This window comes from Echinops telfairi, unplaced genomic scaffold (genome assembly GCF_000313985.2).
Source record: "Echinops telfairi isolate 266 unplaced genomic scaffold, ASM31398v2 ScPeMD7_18;HRSCAF=68, whole genome shotgun sequence".
Taxonomy (NCBI): Eukaryota; Metazoa; Chordata; class Mammalia; order Afrosoricida; family Tenrecidae; genus Echinops; species Echinops telfairi.
Window position 1 is genome coordinate 7,258,471 of NW_022103915.1, and position 21,577 is coordinate 7,280,047.

The following is a 21,577-nucleotide window of genomic DNA, read 5'->3' on the forward strand; positions in this document are numbered from 1 at the left end:
ATGCCAGTTTAATAGAACAAAGTATTCTTGCATTGAGGGAGTACTTGAGTGGAGGCCCAATGTCTATCTGCTACCTTAATACTAAACCTATAAATATATATGCACATCTATTTCCCCATTGTCATATATAAATCTATTTACATATGTACATGCCTGTATTTAGACCTATATAAATGCTGTTTGCCTCCTAGTTCTGTCCTCTGTTTCCTTTTACTTTGCTCTTGTCCCACTATCATGCTCAACCTTCATTTGGGTTTCATTAATTCCTTTCGATTACACTGCCCTTGATCATTTTCTACCAGGCCTCTTACACCCTCCTCACCACTGATTTTGGATCATTTGTTGTTCCTTTGCCCCTGGGTTTGTTAACACCACTTCCTTTTTCCCACCTTCCCCTCTCCCATGTCCCCCCAGAACATCGGTCCCCTTGTTTTCTCCTCCAGATTCTTTATCCAGCCTATCTTATCTAGTAGATAGACCTGCAGAGATAATAACATGCACAAAAACAAGACAGAGCAAAACAAAGCAACAAAAGAAAACACAACAACAACCAAAAAAACCAATGACAAAAAAAGAAAAGCCTGTGAATAGTTCAAGGTGTTGGTTGGCCTTTAGGAGTGTTTTCCAGTTGAGTCTCATGGGTTGCCACACCCTGGCCCCAAAGTCTATTTTTGGTACTCCTTCAGGACCTCCTTGTTCTGCTCCCCTTGCTGTTCTGTTTAGTATTTTGCCTCAGTGTAGTGGGGTCAGATCTGGTGCAATTCCCACACTGTCTTTAGCAGAGAAAGACATCACTAGTAAAAAGGGAGAGCACATGTCCTTTGAGGCACATGGCCTATGGAATGATGGTGGGGGAGGTGGCTTTGAGAAGTGTTCTGACCCAGAGGCACTGAACGTTCACTGTGTGGGCCAACCATGTTCCCCGCAGCTGGGAGTGGAGTGGGCAAGAGGGCGGGAAAGAGAACCCCAAGGGCAGCGAAGGGATGCCACTGGGGGTAAGGGGGCACCAGTAACTGGGACAGCTGGACATCACAGCCTTATCATAGATGCAGACATTTCTGAGCACTCGTTTGTCAGCTCCCAAGGTGGTGCTGGGATCAAGCACGTCACCACCCAGTCCCTGTGCTAGCAGCAGCAATTCAGGGAGGGCCCTGCCGAAATAGAGAGGTAAGAACAGGGCCCAGAAGACAAGGTGCCCTCAGTCGGGCAGGACAAGAGAGCAGTGGGGCAGGGGACTACAGGAGAATTAGCTTTGTTTCGCCTTATCTTTGTTCCCTGTGCATTACGGGTTGGGCAGCTAACTACCTAGTCAGTCTGCAGTTCAAACCCACCAGCCACTCCACGGGAGATGAGGCCATCTGCAAAGACTTACAACCTTGAAGACCCACGGGGGCAGCTCTGTGAGTCCTAGTGAGTCAGGGTCAACTTGACAGTAGTGATTGAAATAGCATTGTTGGTCAGTTGATATCTAATGATGTCTTACCATATAGAGGACATGCTCACATGTAGATAAAGCATGATCTTCTTTATATTTTGGCTACATCTGGAAAATAATTTGAGAATTTGCTTAAAATATAAGAAGGCACCCTAATGGCATCGTAGATTAAGTGCTGAGCTGTTAACCACAAGGTCAACAATGTGAACCCACCAGCCACACATTGGGAGATAAATGAGGCCCTGCGCTCCCATAAAGGTTCACAGTCTCGGTCAGCAGTTCTGCTCAGTCCCGTATGAGTTGGAATCAACTCGATGGCTGTGGGTTTTATAATATTAGAAGATATGCAGCAGCATGTTAAAGAGGAAAAAATCCTAGCTGCTACTTTGCAGGGCTGGTCCAACTCTGGGACTGTATACACACACACAGTCGAGGCGAAATGAGAAGCAGAGAGCCCAGCAGAGTTAGGAGCAAGTGTCACCCCATCTGAGCATTGTCTTCTCCACAGCAGAGCTCCAGAGGGGCAGTACTGAGCCGCCCCTGGGTTAACCTCACAGTGTGGGTGGTCCTGCACCCAACGTCCCCCGAAAGTTCACTGGCATTATAGCATCTTCCTCTTCCACACAGGCGGAAGAGGCTCGGAGGAGTGACCTCCGAGACTTCTCAGTGTCTGTGGCTGAAACCCCAGAGGCCCATTGCCACGGCTGGCATCCAGTCTTCAGTTCCTAGGTCATAGGATGCTCGTGACAGCACACAAAGGCCAGGCTGTCGAGTTACTTGGGGACACTAGTCCAGGGAGCTGTGCTTTAAGGTCTTCCTTCGGCCTTGCTGGGCATCTGGACCTGGACTAGATGCTGGCAAGTCAGACATGGACCCTGTCATCACCTCCATGACCATCCACCCATTCATCTCCCAGGGTGACCTTGCCAAAAGCCAGAGAAAAAGTCCTGACATCTTGGGGTGTGCTTTCTGAAGCTCAGGGAGCGCTGGTGGTGCCATGCTTAGGCAGCCCACTGCTGGAAGGGGCACCTGTAACGGGCTCTTGGGGAGCTTGGCCCGCGTCAGAGTCGGTTCTCGGAGAGCCTGTTGGTTTTGAATGCCCAGATTCTGTCAGGGGAACAGAAAGCTCTTAGGAGCGGTGTTTTCCGAATGCGTCGGCAGGGCAAGCGCCATCTTTATCTTGTTCCGTTGGGGCCCTGTCCAGGAGAGAAGCACCTAGCACACAGTGAGTGCTCAAAAGGTGTGAGCTACTATTCGCCCTTAAAATAACGTAAAGTGGAAATAGCAAAGAAGATGAGTAAGGCGAAATGCGATGGGAAATTCGCGTCTTTAATTGCTCGAGGCAATTCTTCAAGCCCCAAGCAGACCTCAGTAAGCCGCTGAGCTCGGTGCAGCGATGGCCTAGCATGGCCCTCCACACTACAGTCGTCGTCCCTCCAACCAGATGACAGAGTGGACTGTGCGGATGAGGGGCTTGCGACTCACCAGGGGGACTGGACAGCTTGCCCACAGTGTGCATAGGGGGGGGTGACAGCCTTGTGGGGGTGGGGCCGTGCCAACATGATGTGTGTAAACTTCGGGAGGGCCTGGGTCAGACTGGCCGCCCCTCTCGGCTTAAAATGAGTCACCTGTTTCAGAAGTGGGGAAGGGGATTCCTTACCAAGAAGAACCAGGAGTGGGACGTGCCCTTTGGACCCAATACCTCTGCACTGAGAACCCCCTAAGCACTAGGAAACTTCGAGGAGGCAGTGTGACAGGCTACCTGACCCACAGAGACAGAACATGAGGGTGTTTGCACAAGAGCTGAGCACGGAGTACCTTCAGGCAAGAGGCAGAGGAGGGTGCCTGCTGGCCCTTATTGAGGAGCTGGGCACGCCTCACCAAACCACTTACTGGCGAGGCCAACACTCTTTGTAACACTTGCCCACGTGGAGGAGAGGTCCAGGGGCGGAGAAACTAAGAGCTAGAGAGAGATGTACCTTTAGGAAGAGCCAGCCGAATTAAAGAGTTGTATCTTGAATAGTTCCTGATCCTGCACTGTAACCTGTTGCTTCCTTAATGCCTCCCATAACTGCACATGGTCTATGGGTTCCGTGTGGCCACTGCAACCAGCTGAGAAGCAGAGTGCTGTGGGAGGGGGGACTGGTATCCTCATCCCTGGGTTTAAAAGCAAACAGCCAAACACAAAGGCTTGCCTGGCGTCTGCCTCAGAAGAATCAGCCCCCGGTCTGGCCTTGATCCGGCTCCTGCAGCTAGAGCAGGTCGGATGCCCTCTGCCGTGGTATCTCCCTTGACACTTAGACTTGAGGCTGGGCAGCCAGACTGTGTGGGCTGAACTGGGAGTCCTGACCATCCCTGTACAGGCACAGGAGTAGGCAAGCTAGGCCCCCAGTGCCCAGCACCCCAGCATCTGTCGCCCAGCAGCCCCACAGGCTTCAGGCCTGAAAACATGAAAATAAAAAAATAAAGAGCCAGACCACCACCGCTGAGTCAGTTTCGACTCATGGGGCCTTCTGTGGGGTGTCCGGGGGTATGGATCTTCATGGAGCGGACAACCTCGTCTTTGCAGCGGAGGTGACGGGTGTGGTTGAAGCAGGAGCCTCTTGGTAGCCATCGGGGCTCTGCCGACAGTACCCCCAGGGCTCCAGTGGGAGCTTCCGGTCTCGCTCTTCTCCTTCCTCTGCCCCACCTGCTGCCCTCTCACCTACAGTGACAGCCACGAGAAGCACCCACATGCACGTTTTTGTGAAGCCGTTCAGTCATTCTTGTAAATGAGCTCTTCCGTTACTTTGGCAATTTATGCCTCCAGCCAGGGGAGCCAAAGAAAACGGTTTTTCAAAATGCGCTTTAGACTGAATAAATTTACTTAAGTGCAGTATTTCAGTTTTAAATGTCTGGGGGGGCAGGGGGTGCTGGCGTTTTTTCCTAGCCTTGCACAATTTAAAGGATTATTTGCATAACTTATACGTTGCATTAGCCTTTACATGTGTGCTGCTTTGTAAAACAAATGAAACAAGCATTGTTCCTCCCAAATTCAGCTCTATCTAAAACGATTCTGGAAAGAGAGGGAGTAAAGACAGGAGAGGCAAATGCAAAAATAAAAATGCAGGCAAAGTTGAGTTCAAGGCAAAAAACCATGAAATGAGAGGGATCTCTTCACTGTCCTGAAGCGCACAGCCCTAGGGTGCTAGCTGAAAACAGACCCAAACCAAGCACTCACCCTTGCCTCTCCCGCCAAGGCAGCTAACGAGCGGCCTCGTAGGGCGAGGTCGACCTGCCCGGAGTGTTTCCACCACGGCCAGCCGTGGGCGGCTTTTTGTCTCATCTCCCCGCAGGCGAGACGGGCGTGCTGCACGCCCCACTCCAAGGGCGTCTCTGCAGAGGGCTCCGTTTTGTCTCTGGACTGATCAGCCTTCAGTGTCCTGATGCTTTTGAACACGAGGGCGTTGCGCTTGTCGCCTCACTGGGAAGGTTCACTGATTGCCAGTCTGCCATTACCAGAAGCAAAGCCCCTGGCAGTTTAGTGAGGCTCGCCCTGAGGCCTCCCTGCCTAGACCTCGAAGTATGTCCCCAGGGCACAGACGGCCAAGCACTCAAGAACTAGCCCAGAAGCTGGCAGTTTGCACCCAGCCGGCAGCACTGGGCAGAGTGGCCTGGTCGCTGCTCCCTGAAAACCCTGGTGGGGGCCCTTCTGGTCTGGAGTCAACTTAGCAGCAAGTAACCCCAAGGTGGCCAAGGGGCCTGCTGAGGGCTCGTCTTCCCCCTTGCTGCCACCCTCACCTGGGCCAGGGCTCACCAGGCTGCCCCTCTGCTTTTCTAGCAACACCCAGGGTCCTGCTGATGCCCCATCAGTCACACACCACCACCTCCCTGCACCTGCTCTCAACCCAGCAGCCCCTGTGTCTGCTTCCCCTGCTCTCTCTCCGTCCTCGCAGGCGGCAGCTCCGTGCGGAGTCGATCTCTGTAGTGAGGAGTTGGGAGACGCCTTCCGTGCAGCGCTGCCTTGGGAAGAGAAGACCCTGAGGGTCTGTACCATGGGAGGACCGCATGTGCATAGTTAACTCCCTGCCAGTGAGAAGAAAGCAGTGTCTGTCTCCCTGTGGTTTGGTGCCATCAAGTCCCTTCCAGCTCACAGCAACTCCACGTACAACCAGGAGACACTGCTCGCTCCTGCACCAGCCCCACGGTTGTCCCCGTGTTCCGCCGCGTTCTTCGTTGTAGCCACAGTGGCAGTCCGTCTCCTTGAGGACCTTGTCTTTTTCCTGGCCCACGACTGCACCAAGCACATCTGCCTGGGGCAGAGGGTACCGGCATGGGGGCGGCCCCTACATGCTGCCGTAACGCGGCTTGAATAATTTTTCTTTTCTAGTGAGCATGCCTCAATTTTATGAAAAAAATGCTTCAAACGTATGCTTGAATATCATGGGTTAGCAATTGGACACACAGCTCAAGGCTCCGTTCTCATCAGTAGTACCCGGAGGAAGATTGCGTGTGTAGGTTTAGACCCTTAGGTTTTTGTCCGCTCCTCCCTCCCTCTATGCTCCGCTTTGTGCGCTGTTCTCCTGGCTTTACAGCGGGAAGCCACGTGACTCTCTACCCTCCTTGTGCTTCCAGACGCCTTCTAGGATTCCCTGCCAGTGCTCCTCTCCCTGAGCACGGAGCTCGTCTCTGAGACCCAAAACCAGCCACCCCTCCTGCCAGCCAGCCCGTCCGACCCCTGGCCACGCTGCAGAGCAGAGAGGACCTGCGCCCTGGGTGTCCGAGGCTGAGAAGCGCCCAGGAGCAGGCCGACTCATCTTCACTGCTGCCATTGTGGTGATCACTCAGCGCAGAACCCACAACACCACGCGGGCGCGGGCTTCTCGTAGCCCCCGAAAGGCCTTCTTCATGTGTGGGCGCTTGAGGCCCAGAAAAGAAAAGCAACTGGTTACCGCTGGTTCGGAAACAGCGTCCCCTGCCTCGTCTGTCGTGGGTGGGCTCCCTTCCAATTTTCATTTCTCTTCTTGGCCATTGGAGCTTCCAGTGACCCTCGCTGTTGCCCCGCCTCCCAGACAGCCCCACTCTAATCCTCTATAAGCCTATCCGATGTTAAGAATATTTTCCACTCAAGTCACGTTACGCCTATGAATTGAAAGGGCTAAGCGGTTTACGAGCTCATCAAGCGATGGGCTCCTCCATGCCTCGTCAGGCTTGTCTGTGCTCGTGGTTTCGGCTTCATTGGCCTCTTTCTGCCCCAACCTCAGGTCCCATTACTGCATTGCCCTGTCCAAACGCTAAAGCCCAGAGCGCTGTGCAGCCCCCTTCCCTGGACGTACAGATACTGCTAACCAGGTGCAGCCAGCCCGCTGTTCCACTCTGTCGGTGCCTTAGTGGTTTGCTTGGACGTGCCTGGAGCATGTGGAAACCGCTGTCCACCCAGGCAGTTCTGAAAGGTGGGGACTCACAAGCCCAGCTGACTCACATCGCTCATTCACAGCCACCTTATAAGAGACAGTGAGCCCCCTTTTCCAGACCAGGAAACCGAGGCCCACAGAGACGAACGTGTTCTTCCCCAGGTCACTGGAGTGCTGGGAAGTGGCGCTGTCCTCAGCCCTCGGGCTTGCTCTCCCGGGTGGTGGGGCTGGGTAAATACCAGCCAGATGAAGGGTGGCCTCCCAGGGCCAGGAGCATGATTGGACCCTGACACCAAGGGCAAAACGTGGATGGCAAAAAGCATGGCTGAGGAAAGACTTCATAGGAAAGAAAGCGTGGGTGTAACGGACTCCACCAGGCAGCTTCCCTAACGACAGCCCCTCAGATCACCACATCCACCCCACATGCAGGTGGCCTTGAGAGGTTCAAGGTTGAAGATCGTGGGCACCCCGCAGCCTATGGTGTGCAGGCCAAGCCCCACGGGGGCCCTTAGGAGACCAGGCACCTGTGATGAGTGATCTGTCCTCCAATCCTGTTCCCATGGGTGGGAATGGAAGACGATGCTGCCAATGGCTAAAGGGTGGTTACTCTTCTCATCCCATCCTTCCAGTGCCAAGCATAGAGACTGACATGAGTCCAGGGAAAGGGGCCGCCCCAAGTTCTTGGGAGGCCCTGGAGGGGCAAGCAGGCCCGGGGGCCCTTGAGGCCAGCGGCAAGAAGGGCCAGCCAGGGTGGGGTGCTGGGCTCCTGCAGCGGTGCAGGAACACCACCGGCCAGCTCAGGTCTAACCACTCAAGCAGCGTGTGTCCTGCCGTGCTCCGCCCCTTCCAGGGACCCCTGGCAGCAGCCCTGCTCACTCTAGTATAGTGGCCCCTGGAAGGCAAAGGAGAACCAAGCGCACTCCATGAGGGTTTCCCAGACCTTAAACCTTTGCTCGTTTTTCTCCCTCGGAGCAGCAGGTGGAGTCGAACCAGTGGCCTTTGGGTTAGCAGCCCCACCCCACCCTGCACTCCAGGGCATCCAGAAAGCCAGGCGCTGAGGATGAGTGTGTGTGGATGCGATTGTGAGCACGGTGTAGAACGGCCGGCTGGGTCTCTTGGCGCACATCTAAATGCTAGTGTTTCCTTATTCTAACTGATGCAATAAAGATGAAACATCTGGCCAAGGTTTCCGCGGAGGAAGCGCGACCCCTTGAGGCAGCCCCATGAGCGGTCTCTGAGTGCATCCCACATGTGTCGGGGTGGGGGGGTGGGGGGGGAGGCGGCCTCATGTAACCCCTTCCAGCCCTGCCCCACCCCCCTGTGTTGGAAATGCAAGTGGTCCATGAAGTCCAGGTCAGCCACCTCCCTGGTGCCCCTCCCGTCACCTCCACTCTGTCAGGGACGGGGATGGCCGTGGCTCTGAGTCAATGGCCTGGCCTTTGCATGGTGGATGAGCTGGGGCCTGAGCTTGGCACTTCCTGCTGCTCCTGAGTCTCAGAGAGAAGCGGGGTGAGCTGGGAGCCTAGGTTTGGCCCGTGTGTGTGTGTGTGTGTGTGTGTGTGTGTGTCTGTCTGTCTTATCATCAGGAACCCACCAGACATGTTGCCTAGGAGCCGTGACCTGTGACGGCAGTGGGGGTGTGATGTCTGAGAGCCCCCTATGGCAGTGTACTGACCCCTCTAACTCCCCTGAAGAGCCCCTGGCACAGCACCATGGAAGGTGGGAGTGAGAGTGTGGCCCTGCGTGCCCAGCCTGCTCCTTTCATTCCTGAAATGACCCTGTTTCACAAAGCTGGGCTCAACCCATTGTGGGAGGTGCAAGGGGCTGTAGTACCCCTGCAAACAGCACCGTGGCCCCCAGTCCCACCTGGGCTGAGGGGCCGCACCTCAGTGCCTCATCACCTTCACTGTGAGAAGTAAAGCTGGCAGGGCACATGCAGCCCTGCCATGGCTATGGTCCCTCAGCCTCACAGCACAGTGATCAAGCCTCCACCTCCTCACACACACCCTGTGGATGGACCTGCCGTGGCCCTGATTCTCTCCACCTGAAGGGGATAGTGATCAAGGTGCCATCTCCTCACCAGGTGCATGGGCCTGTCATGCCTCAGCCTCACTGAGGGTAGTTATCAAGCCTCCATCTCCTCAGGCCCTGTGGACTGTGGACTGTGGATGAGCCTGCCATGACCTTGGTCCCCTCCACCTTACACAGAGCAGCAGCGACCAAAGTGCCTCATCATCTTGCTGGAACAACCTTGAACCTTTTCGGGAAGTCTGGAGACTTTTGGTGGGGGGCAGGGAATTCCCAAGGGACATCTTGAGTAAGGAAATGAAAGCTGCTTCGGTGAGAAAGGGGCCAGGAACATGTAGAATGAGGAATCTTCTCCAGCGAGGCAATGGTCTACTCATTGGTCCAGGGCAGCAAGGGCCATCCTATGAGAATTTTGTTGGGAAACCTTGCCCCGAGGGACTTCTTTTTGTTCTCACCACTCAGAGTTCCTCGAAGATGCCCACAGGCTCGTTTTGATGGGGTGTAACCTGAAGAGCGCAGAATTCTATGAGGGCATGGTGAGAGGAGAGAGAGAGAGGAAACACCATCTCTGGACATGTGTAGACCGAGATGGAGGACAGCAGCTCCACATTTTGATATTTTGTTTAATAAAGATTTCTGTGAGCGTGTAACCGTATTTTGGACTCCACCTTGCAAAGATGTTCACTTGAAAGAAGAGGTCGGTGCAGTTGGGAAGGCTGGCAAATCTCAATCCTTCTCACCGGGCTAGTCTTCTCCCTCACTCGTGGCTGCCAGGGCTGATCAGTTGGTTCTTCCGGAAGCTCTTTGCCGGCACCATCACGCAAATACATGGTTCCCCAGTCACGGCCCGGCTTTTGCATGCTTATGACAACACCGTGGCTTGGGTGAGACGCTCCTTCACCCTCAAAGTGACATCCTTGCTCTCCAGCACTTCACAGAGGTCTTGTGTGGCAATTTGCCCACTGCAGTGCACGGTTTGGTGTCTGGACTGCTGCTGCCCATGGGCATTGCTTGTGGATCTCAGTAGAAGGAAACCCTTGACAACTTCAGCCTTCTTCTCATTTATCCGCCGGTCCCCTCACACAAGCCTATGGCTTCAGTAGGATTTAATATATATCCAGAAGAACCTCAAATGTTACCCAAAACTGTTGGCAATTGAATTTCCTGTCCGTTGTACTGCACAGAGGCAAATACAGAAAAATGGTTCTGTGGTTAAAAGGCTGAGAGACCAGAAAGGCTTAACTCTTGGACCATTGGCTCTTCCTGGTTCCCTTTGGTGAGGTGGCGCCTGTCTCTGGTTTGCCTGTTTTCAGAAGCCCTCCCAGCACTCCTGGGTGGGGGTGTCACTGGTTTGAGAAAAGGGTCTAAGTGCTCAGAGAGGCCATGCTTGGCCTGTGGTGACCCTGTGAGCACTGTTGAGAAGCAGGCTACTGCAGCTGCTTTGTCAACGTGTGTGAGTGCCCGAAGATTGAGTCACCAGGAAGGGTTCCCATCCTCGGGAGCTTGTACCTTTGGGGGGAGCGCTTGAATTATGATTCCCTGGGCTCATAGTTTTTACAGCTATTCCTTTGTTTCCTTGGGAACGTTTTCTTTGTAGAAGAAGAGAGCCCTGGTTCTGCTTTCCGTCTCTGTCTTGCTAAAAGTCAGCCGTTGCTTCTGTCTCACAGTGTTCCTGTTAGCCACCAAGATCTGTCCTGTCGAAGTTGAGTACTTGGTATTTTCTTCTTCTTCCTCCCCTTGTCTTCCTTCTCATCCTCCTCCTTCATCATCATCATTAGCCAATGCACAGAGAGTTCATGTGACACCATTTGGCCTAGACCGGTTACTGTTCTTGTTCTAGGAACCATCCAATCAAATCATTCTAACTCATAGCGAGCCCATGCATAGCCGAACAAAGCACTGCCTGGTCGCACGCCCTCCCCACAAGGATTGCCCTGCCATCTGTACAGCACTCTGTTGACCCAGCTCATGGAGAGCCCTCCTCCTTTTACGGCCCCTCTACGTCACCGAGCATGGTGTCCAAATCCAAGGACTGGTTGCTCCAAGATACCAGCGTCCAGAGTGCATCCAGCGCACTTCTGAGGAGCACTCTGGCTTATACTTCTTCCAAGACAGATTTGTTTCCTCTTCTGTAATTCCTTACCATAGTCAGCGTGTTTGTCAATGCAGTAATCCAAAGGCATCGATTCTTCCATCTCTCATCGTCACTGTCCAGCGTTAGCGTGAATATGTGCCCATTGGAAACCCCACGGCATGGGGCAGGCGCACCTTACTCTGCATTGTGACGGATCTGCTTTTGTGAAAATGCCCTGGTCCTGTGTGCCTGGCAGTTTGAAAACCTGTCGAGCCCACTGGGTCACTTTGTATGTTTAATGTTCATCGATCTTAATTTCCATTCTTTTTCTACGAGAAAATCTAAGTAGAAGGTATATTATGCTCTTCCTACTATGTTTCATCTTGGATAACATGGAAGCCTGCCACCCCCCTTTGGAGGACAGTTGAGTGCCCCGGAATGTAGGACACTGCCCCTCACCCCACCACTGGAACCCACGTCATTCACCGGATAAGCATCTCCACTTATCACCTCTTGGTAACAAGCTTCCCCTTACAAATATGCTCGCTCTAGAAAGAACATACCTGTTCTGTCTCCTGTTCTTTCAGATACCGTGAGCCCAAGTCTTAGCTCTGCCCTCCCCCTCCTGCCATCTTCCCCTGACCTTACAGCTTGTTCCTGGGTGCTGTGATGGATTGACTGGGTTGACTGGGAACTTCTCAGAGTTCACAATCACCGATGAATGGAACTGTGGCGTGCGGGAGCGGTACTGTGTGAGAAACTGTATGAACATCTGGCACTGTGATAACAGATAGAGTCGCATGTGACGGCTTTTAACTCCTTTGTTTCTGTTTGTTTTCTATTTATTTATTTTAAATCATTTTATTGGGGGCTCGTATGACTCTTATCACAATTCATCCAGCCACCCATTGTGTGGAGCACATTTGTACATTTGACTTGTAACTTGAAAAGCGTCCGTGGAAGTGTTAAAGCCCACGGAAAGCTCTCGGTCCAGATTTGAGTGCTTCCTTTTCCCTCTTTCTCCCTCTTTTTCTAGATCAGCCACTTCAGAAACTGGCGGCGGTGCTGCATTTGGGTGGTGGTTCGGGGGCTCTCCCGGTTAAAGAGCCCCATCCCAAGGGATCGGCGGCAACCACGAGTCTGTGGTTGGTCGGGTTCCGTGTCCTGCTACTTGGTTGACCTCCTCCTGTTGGAATCACGGCCAAGGGTTCTGAAGGAGCGTGTGCGCGCTGTTGACCTGCAGGACATTCTCTCTGTGGAAATGTCACAGCACGCCAGCTTCTGATTCCTCCGGGCCCTGCGCATTCTGTGTGGTGACATTGGCCTGAGCCCCCTTAAGGTGACAGCACTCTTGCCTGGATTCCCCGATGCTAGTCGCCCTGCCCCTTCCGATAGTGCATCGCCTGTGGCCTGTCACACTGGGCTCTGAGCAGTGGGCTGCTGTCATTCACCATCACTTGTCCGTGGTGGCTTGTGTGTGACTTATACCGGAAGATATGTCACCGGTAACTTTCAGTAGCCAGTGGGGTCACCCACAGTGGGCAGATTTCAGCAGAACTTCCAGGCAAAGAACAGACTAGAATGAAGGAGTGGGCCGTCCACTTCGGAGGGATTCGTCACTGGAAACCTTATGACAAGCAGTGGAACATGGTCAGACGGGGGACGGAAGATGAGCCCTACAGGCTGGAAAGCACTGTGCGTGGACCCCATGGCTGCAGCAGTGGATGCAAGCCTGACAGCGATTGTGCTGGTGGTGCGTGTCCTTCTGCGCGACACGGTCCTGCTGTGAGTCAGGCCTCACTGACAGCACCTGCCAGTGACAGCAGCTGTTGCCCGTGGCGTGACTCAAACCCTTTCCTCTCTCGGGAGGAATTGTAGTGTTCACGTCCTTGAGCCCAGGGCCGTGGTGTAGTCCGTCGGGGCTGTGTGGTTGTGGCTACCAGACAGTGCAGAGCAGGACACAGCCTGGCGGCACAGGACGTCCCTCCACACTTGGTTCACAGGAGAGCCGCGTCCAGCACACATTTTAGTCGGCCACGCCGCTCGGCCTTTCAAGGATAGCAAGGCAAAGTTCAAATGTTTCGAGACATTTTTTCCTAATTCCAAAAATAACACTGTCGCAGGTGCAGTGAATTCGGTAATGTGGCTCTTTTATCCGAAGTCTCTAACTCCCATCAAATGACCTTCCCTGAGGGTCCAGGTACGAAGATGGCGGAAGACGCTGACAGGGTCCCCCTGTGAGTAACACTGGCATTCCACCCTGCGGGGCATAAAGTGAGCCCGCTGAGGACAGGAGAGGGGAATCCCCTGGCCAGCAAAAGCCAGGAGTGGAGCGGGTCCTCTGGACCCAGGATCCCTGTGCAGTGAGCCTCTTACACCCAGGAGGCAGCTGTGACCTCAGAGGTGCAACTGCAGAACCTGGAGCCCGAGCGGGAAATAGAGTGGTGACTTCGCAGCCCAGGGAGCAAGCAAAGCGGAGTGCTGTGGAGTGGGGTGTTTCTGGGTACATAATTGACGGGGATTGGACTCGATGACCCAGGGAGCTGGGGCTGGGGGTCTTCGGGCTGAGGCTTACTGGAGTAGGATGTCTCTGCGTAGTCATTTCGGGGAGCGGGGTTCACTGACCCAAGGAGCCCAAGCCACTGAGTGTCTGCATTTCTCATCCGCATCACAACTTGTTCACTTAATAACCTTAAAGAAAAAGTAGCCAGTGTTGTTGGGGGCAACTCAACTCTTTCTTACAAAGCCAGAAAACACAAATGTCTAAAGTGGATTCCTCCACACCACCACCACTACCCCTACCCCTACCACCTCCACCTCCTCCTCCGTCTCCACCTCTACCTTCTCCACCATCCCCACCGCCCACACCCCCACCCCACCCTCATTTCTCTTCTCGGGGGATGCAGCCCAGTTAGCACATCATGAATGTTGTTTGTTTGTTTAATTTCTAATGTGCTGACCAAGACAAGTGAAATTCATTTGCATTTGAAAAGGGTACAGAAATAGCCCACAGGCCTTCCTCTGCAGTGTGTACTTTGGGGCTCAGTTTGATTGCTAGAATAGAGTTGGGTTTGGGTCTTTTTTTTTTTTTTTTTTTTAAGTTCAATTGTAAAAATAGCCAAGTGTGAGTTTTAGACGAGAGGGAAGAGATGAGAGTGTAATCATGTCCCAGTTATCGGAGGAAGCTCCCCGAGATAGTGCGGCCACACCTCGGCTGCCTGGGCCTCGCTCGGAGGATCACCCGGGGAGGTGTCTGAGCCCGAGAAGCACGTGCGCATGCCGTGGGGTGTTTCTGAACAGGAGTCTACTGACGTAGCTCCTCCCTCCTCATCGTGGGGGGAAGCTTTCCGTTTGTGTTCTGGTGACGACTTGGCCTCTGCCCCCAGTGTCAGCTGCTTCACTCTGCTTCAGAGGTGGACCCACGATGTGTTCAGTGCTTTTTGGGGTCTGTAGACTTGGTTCCCTCCCCTCCAAGTGACGCCCCACAGTCCTCTCTGCTAAAGTGCCCTTGTCGCTGAGCCTGCAGGGCCACACCTCTGGGCCTCTGACTGCAGAGTCCGATTCCGGGCCTCTAACAGGCAGAGGAACAGTGTGCCCTTGGCACGCTTGTTTTCCTAAGGAACAGTGAGGAAATGCTCCCAGAGACTTGGCTGGCCTCACTCTGGGTCCTGAGGGAGGGTGTTGTGTTGGGGGACTGCTGGGTGCCCCCAGGGGCTTCCTAGTGGCCTGTGCTGCTCTGTGCCTGTAGCCTACCAGGCAAGTACCACCTGTGAGGAGACTCAGAGGTTTGGGGTATGGGAGTGGGGGGAGGGGATGGGAGTACGGAAGCCGTCAGGACACCTGTAGCCTGTCTCAGTGCCCAGCATGCAGGGGGACGGTCTCGAGAGGCAGCAGTGGAGAGTTAGTAGAGAGTGGACTGAGCTAACAGGTCAGGTGGCACATAACATGCCATCTCTCAGGGGACAGGGCTGTGGCAGCCTCACTGAGGCACTGAGCGCTGGGCACATCTAGGGAATCCAGCTTGGGCTCTCCCGGGCTCAGGATGCAGGAGAGAGGAGAGGCCTGCGCCCTCTGTCTGGAGCCCGTCCTGGACACCCACGGGAGCAGTTCTGCTCCGCCCCATGTGGTCGGTGTGCATCCGCGTGGCCATGTGGCAGGGAGTTGGAGTGACTGGACATCACCCTCCTGCCTGGCTGTTGCTGCGGGCTGCATGTTGTGCAGGGAGCAGGGAAATGGGCCTCCCCAGGAAGCAGGCATGTTCACAGGACACCATGGGAGGCCGCTCTCTGAAAAGCTCCTTGTCAGCGGAGGTGGCATCATGGTGGCCATCTTTACGGGAGCACACCACCAGGTCTTCGTTCCTTGGAGCCACTGGGCGGGGTCAAAGTGCCCACCTTACAGTTAGCAGCCAAGCACTTAACCATTGTGCCACCACGGCTCCATTTAGGGGAACAGAGGTGGCCACCACACCTGCCCTTCCAGCACCTCACTGGGATAGAATTGCTTCCACGTCTGAACTCGCTATGCAGGTCCCAGAGGGATCTCATCAGGGAGACGGCAGCAATGGGGAGGGGTCGGAGAGGGAGAGTGGGAACAGGCGGCGAGCAGAAAGCCAGGCCGAGCTACTCATGGGCCACAGCAGTGCTTAGAGGATTTAAGCCCAGGACCCCTTAACCCAAAGCCAAGCCCACTGCCATCGAGTTGATTCCAGCCCTATAGGACAAAGATGGAACTATTCTGTAGGGTTCTGAGACTCTGAATCTGTGGGGCCAGGCAGCCTCATCTTTCTCCCAGGGAGCATTTGGTGGACTTGAACTGCCAATGTTATGGCTAGCATCTCAACAGCAACACGCAAACCTCTTCAAAATGACTTAGGACCCCAGGGAGCTTTTGTGGTATGTAGGTTGGAGCTACGACAGCTGACGGTGCTTGAGTTGTACTATCTTGGTGCGTTCAAACTCAAGCCCATGCTGACATAATCGTGCACGTTAGCATAGCCTTGACATGACAAGATCCCTGTGTGCCAAAAGGCGGTGGAGGGAGAAGAGTGACTTTGTTTAGCTCTTCTGCAGCTCGTGGAAGAGGAGCAGCCTAGCCGAGGACCCTGTGTTTGCTACAGTCGGCTGGCTGGCTCTCTGATTGAAGTGCAGGAGAACATACAGTCTTCTCAGCTAGCCGTGGGACCAGCTGGGTGGCATCTGGTGTCGTGTCGAGGAGCTGTCTCTGCTCTGCGACGTTACGTTCTTGGGGCAGCAGGAGGAGCGTGTCTCTCGCCTGTGTGTGCCTTTGTGACATCACTTATCGGGCCTTCGGACACATTGAGCTGTGCGCCTCTTCTGCGTGTCAGCGCGTTTCAGGGTCGGTATTTTTAAACCCCACTCATGAAGCTCACCGCCGTCGGCACGAGAAGCTGACTCAACGCCGGCAAATGTGACTGTTGCAAAAGCCCCGACTTCTGGGCAGGCCTAGCACGCTGGATGCCAGCAGCACCATTGGGCAGCCCTGCGGCGACCCTCTGGCCCGTGGGTCTGTGCCTCGGTGCTGTTGCCAGGGCGAGAGGTGAAGCTGAGTGGGTGGGTGGCGCTCTGGCTCAGCTAGACGTTGGTTCACTGGGTGTTGTTAGAGGTCATGGAGCTGACTGCTGACCGGCCACGTGGTGAGCCCCAAGCAGGACAGACTGCATACTTCCTGGTCCCGCACCACCCCCAGGACCATGGATCACACTGGTCAGATCTAGATCACCAGGCCTTTCTTCCTACTTTCTTCCTAGCTTGTCTTCATCTGGACACTCAGCCCACTCAGCACCACAGTAACAAACAAGCCTCTACGGAAGGATGCGCGGTATCAAACGCAGCGGCCGCTCTGTGGATGCCCTCATCAGCATCAGCACTCATCTCCTGCAGCACAGGAGTGAATGCTCTAGGAGCACTCTGGCGGTGTGTCTCTGGCGTGTGTCTGCGGGTCCTGGTTCATCTGGCCATCTGCAGACGGATCCTCTGCCATATGTTTGTCAGCCAAGTGGCGCTGTGCTTGTCCCCTTTTGCGCGCTCGGAGCATCTTCTGTCTGGGGTCCTCTGTTGCCTGGGCTGCAGTCGGCCATTAGCGCGCTGCATGAACGTCAAGTGCCTGGCCCACCGTGGCGGTCTTCAGTCGTGTTATTCTCGAGCCCAGCAGGGGTGACTGGTGCTCCGATGATGTCTGTTGAACGATTGCATTTAGAGGCCATTGTTTGGAACACTACTGTCTATGAGGTTAAAAACACACAAGCGTTATTGGACTAAAACTAAACGTATTGTCCAAGTGTTTTCTTTCAGGGGTGTTTAACCTCTATTATGCTACCCCATCCTTCGCTCTCTCTTTCTCCTCAAATCTATTCATTCACATAAAAAGAGTAGGAAGCTGACGTGACTTCCAGTAACCCAGGGTTCAGCATTTCTGCAATCAATGTGTTGTACTTTCTGCTTTTCAGATGTTCCTCCTGCCGATCAAGAGAAGCTTTTCATCCAGAAGTTGCGTCAGTGTTGCGTCCTCTTTGACTTTGTGTCCGACCCGCTCAGTGACCTGAAGTGGAAGGAAGTGAAGCGAGCTGCTTTGAGTGAGATGGTAGAATACATCACGCACAATCGGAATGTGATCACAGAACCCATTTACCCGGAAGTAGTCCACATGGTAAGTGCTTCCAGGTCAGCCTGCCTGGCCCCGCTCTGCGTGACAGGCAGGGTGCTGCCGGTGTGCCTGTGGCAGGCCGGGCTGTTGGGGCCCCATACAACCCTAGCCCAAGAGCACGCCCACTGCGCCCAGTGGGGTCCAACTCCTAGGAGAACCACCCCACCGGCTTCCCAAGGCTGTGAATCTTCACCAGAGCAGACGACTGCCATTTCCTCCCACCCCACTTCCCAGAACACACCCTCCTGCTGCAGCCTTGCTGCTTGCGCTTGAAGGAGGACAGTCCTCCTCCGGGGGCCTTCTGGGGACTGGACGTGTCCCATGTGAGTGACTTGGTGGTAAAGTCAGAAATGTATCTCCATTTCCTTATCCTTATATATAACATAAGGCAGGTGTGACAAGGTACTCCTGCCCATTAATGAGGGGCACTTCAAAAAGGTGGTGGAAAAACCCCCTCCTCTGCCAAGTCTGCTTTTCCACGAGCTGGTTGCAGCCCCAGTGTGTCATTTGGAAGTGAATGTGTGTGTGGGTAGGAAAGGAGAGGTGGCGAAGGGACCCTGTGGGCATCAGACAGTTGGCCCTGGTCTACCGGGTGACCTCCTTCACCGTGACACCGTCGTTTGTTTTGTCCACTTCTGAAATCTCAGTCGGCTGCCGTCTCAAGACAACCTGTGTCTGCAGGTCAGTTGCATCCCAGGGTGACCTGTCAGCACCACCTGGGAGCGTGTCACTAGATGCGCTCACGCGACTCCATGATTTGACCTAGAAGCCATTGCCGCGACCTCTGAGTTGTTGATGTTTGATCCACCTTTTCGAATAGGTCACCCAGAGGAGCCATTGGGCCTCACAGTGGCTTAGTAATAGAATTTTTTCTGGCAAACTCAATATTTTTATTGCTGCTTCTACTCTGCAAAACTAAATTATGGATTTATGTAAAGCTGTGTGTTATACTGGTGTGTATATTATGTCTTAAAAAATAACAGCAAACCCTTGCATTGATGCCAATTCATAGGGACTCTGTGGGACAGTGTAGAATGGTCGCATCGTGTTTCCAAAGCTACAATGGAAGCAGATTGCCACAACCCTCTCCCTTGGAACAGCTGGTGGATTTGAACCGCCAACCTTTTCAATTAGCATTGGAGTACTTAAGCACTGCATCACCCTATGCATGTGTCACATATAACCTATTAAGTTTATTATACATTTTAGAATTAACTAAAATAAGCCTGTATTTCTCACTTTGCTGTGTGTGCTTTGGAGAACAAAACAGAAGCAATGTTCATTTCTGCAGTTGACAACCTGTTGTGATCGAAGTTGACCTAAGTTGATTATTTATTGTTGTTAGGGCTTGACGCACAGAATGAGTAGTGTGGGGAAGCCTGAGAGTTGCAAGGGCCGTGTGGGCCCTCCTCCAGTGTGTACACCTGAGAAGGAGTGCCAAGTGTGTCTTGGACAGTATGTCTGTCCTCAGGCCCTACCTGCTCGAACAGAGGAAAATTGCGGAGTATCTTTCTCTCTCTCCTTTATTCCAGCCCTCTTCTTTTGGAAGTGTTCCCAGTCCCCAGCTCGTAAGGAGCAGCTTGTAATGCTTTCTTCTAGTTCTTTCTTAGTTTGGTTTTCACATCACAATTTATGGCCTTCCTGGTGTGCAGGTAGGGGCTTCACCTGGGTGCTTCTGACTCGGCGGTTACTTACTTGTGCATGCGCGCTAGCACACACACACACACACACACACAACACACACCACCCGCCGCCGCCCCCCGCCCCACCCCCAGAATATTGGTTATCTCATTTTAAACGTATCTTTACTATGCATTAGCTTCACGTGTAGGCAAGAGCTTGCTGTCTTTAGGGAGCCTTGACAGCCAACAGCCCCCGAGTTATCGTACTCTTTGCCCGAGAGGGAGGCATCTCCAGGAACCAGACCGCTGTGGTCCTGGGGAGACTCAGGTGCCTATCCCCAACCAAGTGTGTGTCCAGCTGCTTTGTGCATTCCCAGAATAGCCCGGCATACTTACAGCTCTTAAGAAGTTTTGTCTCTTTTTTTTTTAATAACCATTTCTTTCCCTCCCACTGTTGTGATTATTTCCTAACTGAATCCTCTTAGCCCTGGTTCCCATGCTTGAAAATCAAGCCAGTCCACAGTGCTGGGCGGTTGGTTTTCTAGAGCCATGAGCAGGTCTGCATGGAGAGCCTGCACTGGCCCAGACCTGTTTTGAAGTTCGGGCAATAGAGCTGTGAGCAGCTGGGCCCTGGCCTCTCACAGCCTCCATTCTCATTGGGAGCCAGGCATACAGCCCATCAGAGCCAGGCAGACCATGGAGGTACTGCGGGTCCCAGTGCAGAGCACCGGGGGACAGGGCCCTGGTTGGTATCTCAGTCACACGAGGCTCGCACACATCTGGTTTCCCAGTATGTGCAAATGACGTCGACACCCCCCTGTGGTCAGTGGAGTGGGCAGTATCAGGAGGAGAGAGGGAAACATGGCAAGCACTGCTGCCTGCAGCAGAGGCAGGAAGGGAGGGCAGACTGCTGGGAAAATGCACCGGTGGACTTGCTCCACGCAGGATTGCCACCCACCTTCCACTTGTAGGCACTGCGATGCCTGTGACTCGGGGTCTGCCTGTCAGGAGTTTGGGGACAGGGTCATGGAGAAAGGCCAGTAGATGGGGTTGGAAGACGGGGAGTGGGATTGCTGCCAAACGACCTGTGCAGGTGGGAGGACAGTGCAGGGAGGAGCCACCTGTGCTGAGACAACACCTGGCTCTGGAGGTGCACATGCAGGTGCTTCTCTGCTGGGCTCGTTTGCCTGATGTCCTGCTCTGCAGCCAGTGTGGCAGGGACGGCCCTCGCCCCAACCTTTGCCTGGCACTGCTGGATCTTTTCCTTTGATTTGTCATTGTTGTCATTGTCATCATTCGAGAGCATTGCTGCAAGCATCATATAACCAAGGGTGTTTGTGTCAGTGTCCTGTGTGCCTCAGAAGTAAAGCCAGACCTCACAGCAATACTATAGTACATGCGTATACACACACACACTCAGTTTCTGAGGCTTTAGTCTTAATAGAAACAGACTGCACCCTCTCTATCTCCAGGAGCAGCTGGTGGATATGAACCACCAACCTTTCTGTTAGCAGCCGAGGGCAGTACCCACTGCACCACCCGGCTCCCCGGGAATATCTCGTGAGTACAAAATTCAAGCAACCTGTAGAAGTCTCCATCCCAAGTGGCGCCTGAATCAGGATTGCAGATGGAAAGGTGGGGCTGCCCCTGGTTCCATTCTGGTCAGCAGCCTACCACCTAGAGTCCCCTTGGGCATGCTCCCCACTTGGGGGCCCTTGGAAAACTCATTTTGCTTGATATCTTGCCAACTGGTTTGTCTGTTTTCTCTTGCTTTGGGGTAGGGTGTGTTTGTGGTCTTGTCATGGTCTCTTGTAGATGTCCTTTATCAAGTTGAATACGTTCCCTTCTGTTCAAGTTTGCTGAGAATGGTCATAGTGTTTTAGAGATGCTGGCTTAGACATGATTTGAAGAAGCCAGAGTTCCATAGATGGCATTTTTTAACACTTTCTTTTTATATATCACCTATTCACGTGGTCTGTTCTACCTTGTAAATGGATTTATTGAGATGTGATTCATTTACAATTTACCTATGTGAAATGTAGCAGTCCCATGGCTTTTTATATAGTCACACTGTCACCACATTCAAATTTAGAGACTTTGTCCCCCTGAAGAAACCAAAAGGCAGTCGTTTGAACCAAACAAGGGGAGTACTTCATGGTTTAAAATCAGGGAAAGTGTGCATCAGAGTTGTAGCGCATAAGAGTCATATTTATCCAGTCTAAATGCTGAGAAAATAATCTGAGAAATTAGACTATCTGAAGAAGAGCACAGCATCAGGATTGGAGAAAGGCTTCTGAACAACCTGTGATGTACAGATGACAAAGCTTGCTTGCTAAAAGTAAAGAGAACCTGAAGCACT

The 21,577-nt window shown here is 53.4% G+C and overlaps 1 protein-coding gene across 5 annotated transcripts in view; it reads left to right on the plus strand.

Annotated features, from left to right (window-relative positions):
- PPP2R5C (protein phosphatase 2 regulatory subunit B'gamma) overlaps positions 1-21,577 on the plus strand; it is a 176,206-nt gene that overhangs the window by 109,008 nt on the left and 45,621 nt on the right. For all 5 annotated transcript variants that reach the window (XM_030884970.2, XM_045287614.1, XM_004698798.4 and 2 more), the window contains one exon: positions 17,400-17,599. In XM_030884970.2, coding sequence (XP_030740830.1) covers positions 17,400-17,599 — 200 coding nt within the window. The remainder of the gene's footprint in view (positions 1-17,399; positions 17,600-21,577) is intronic.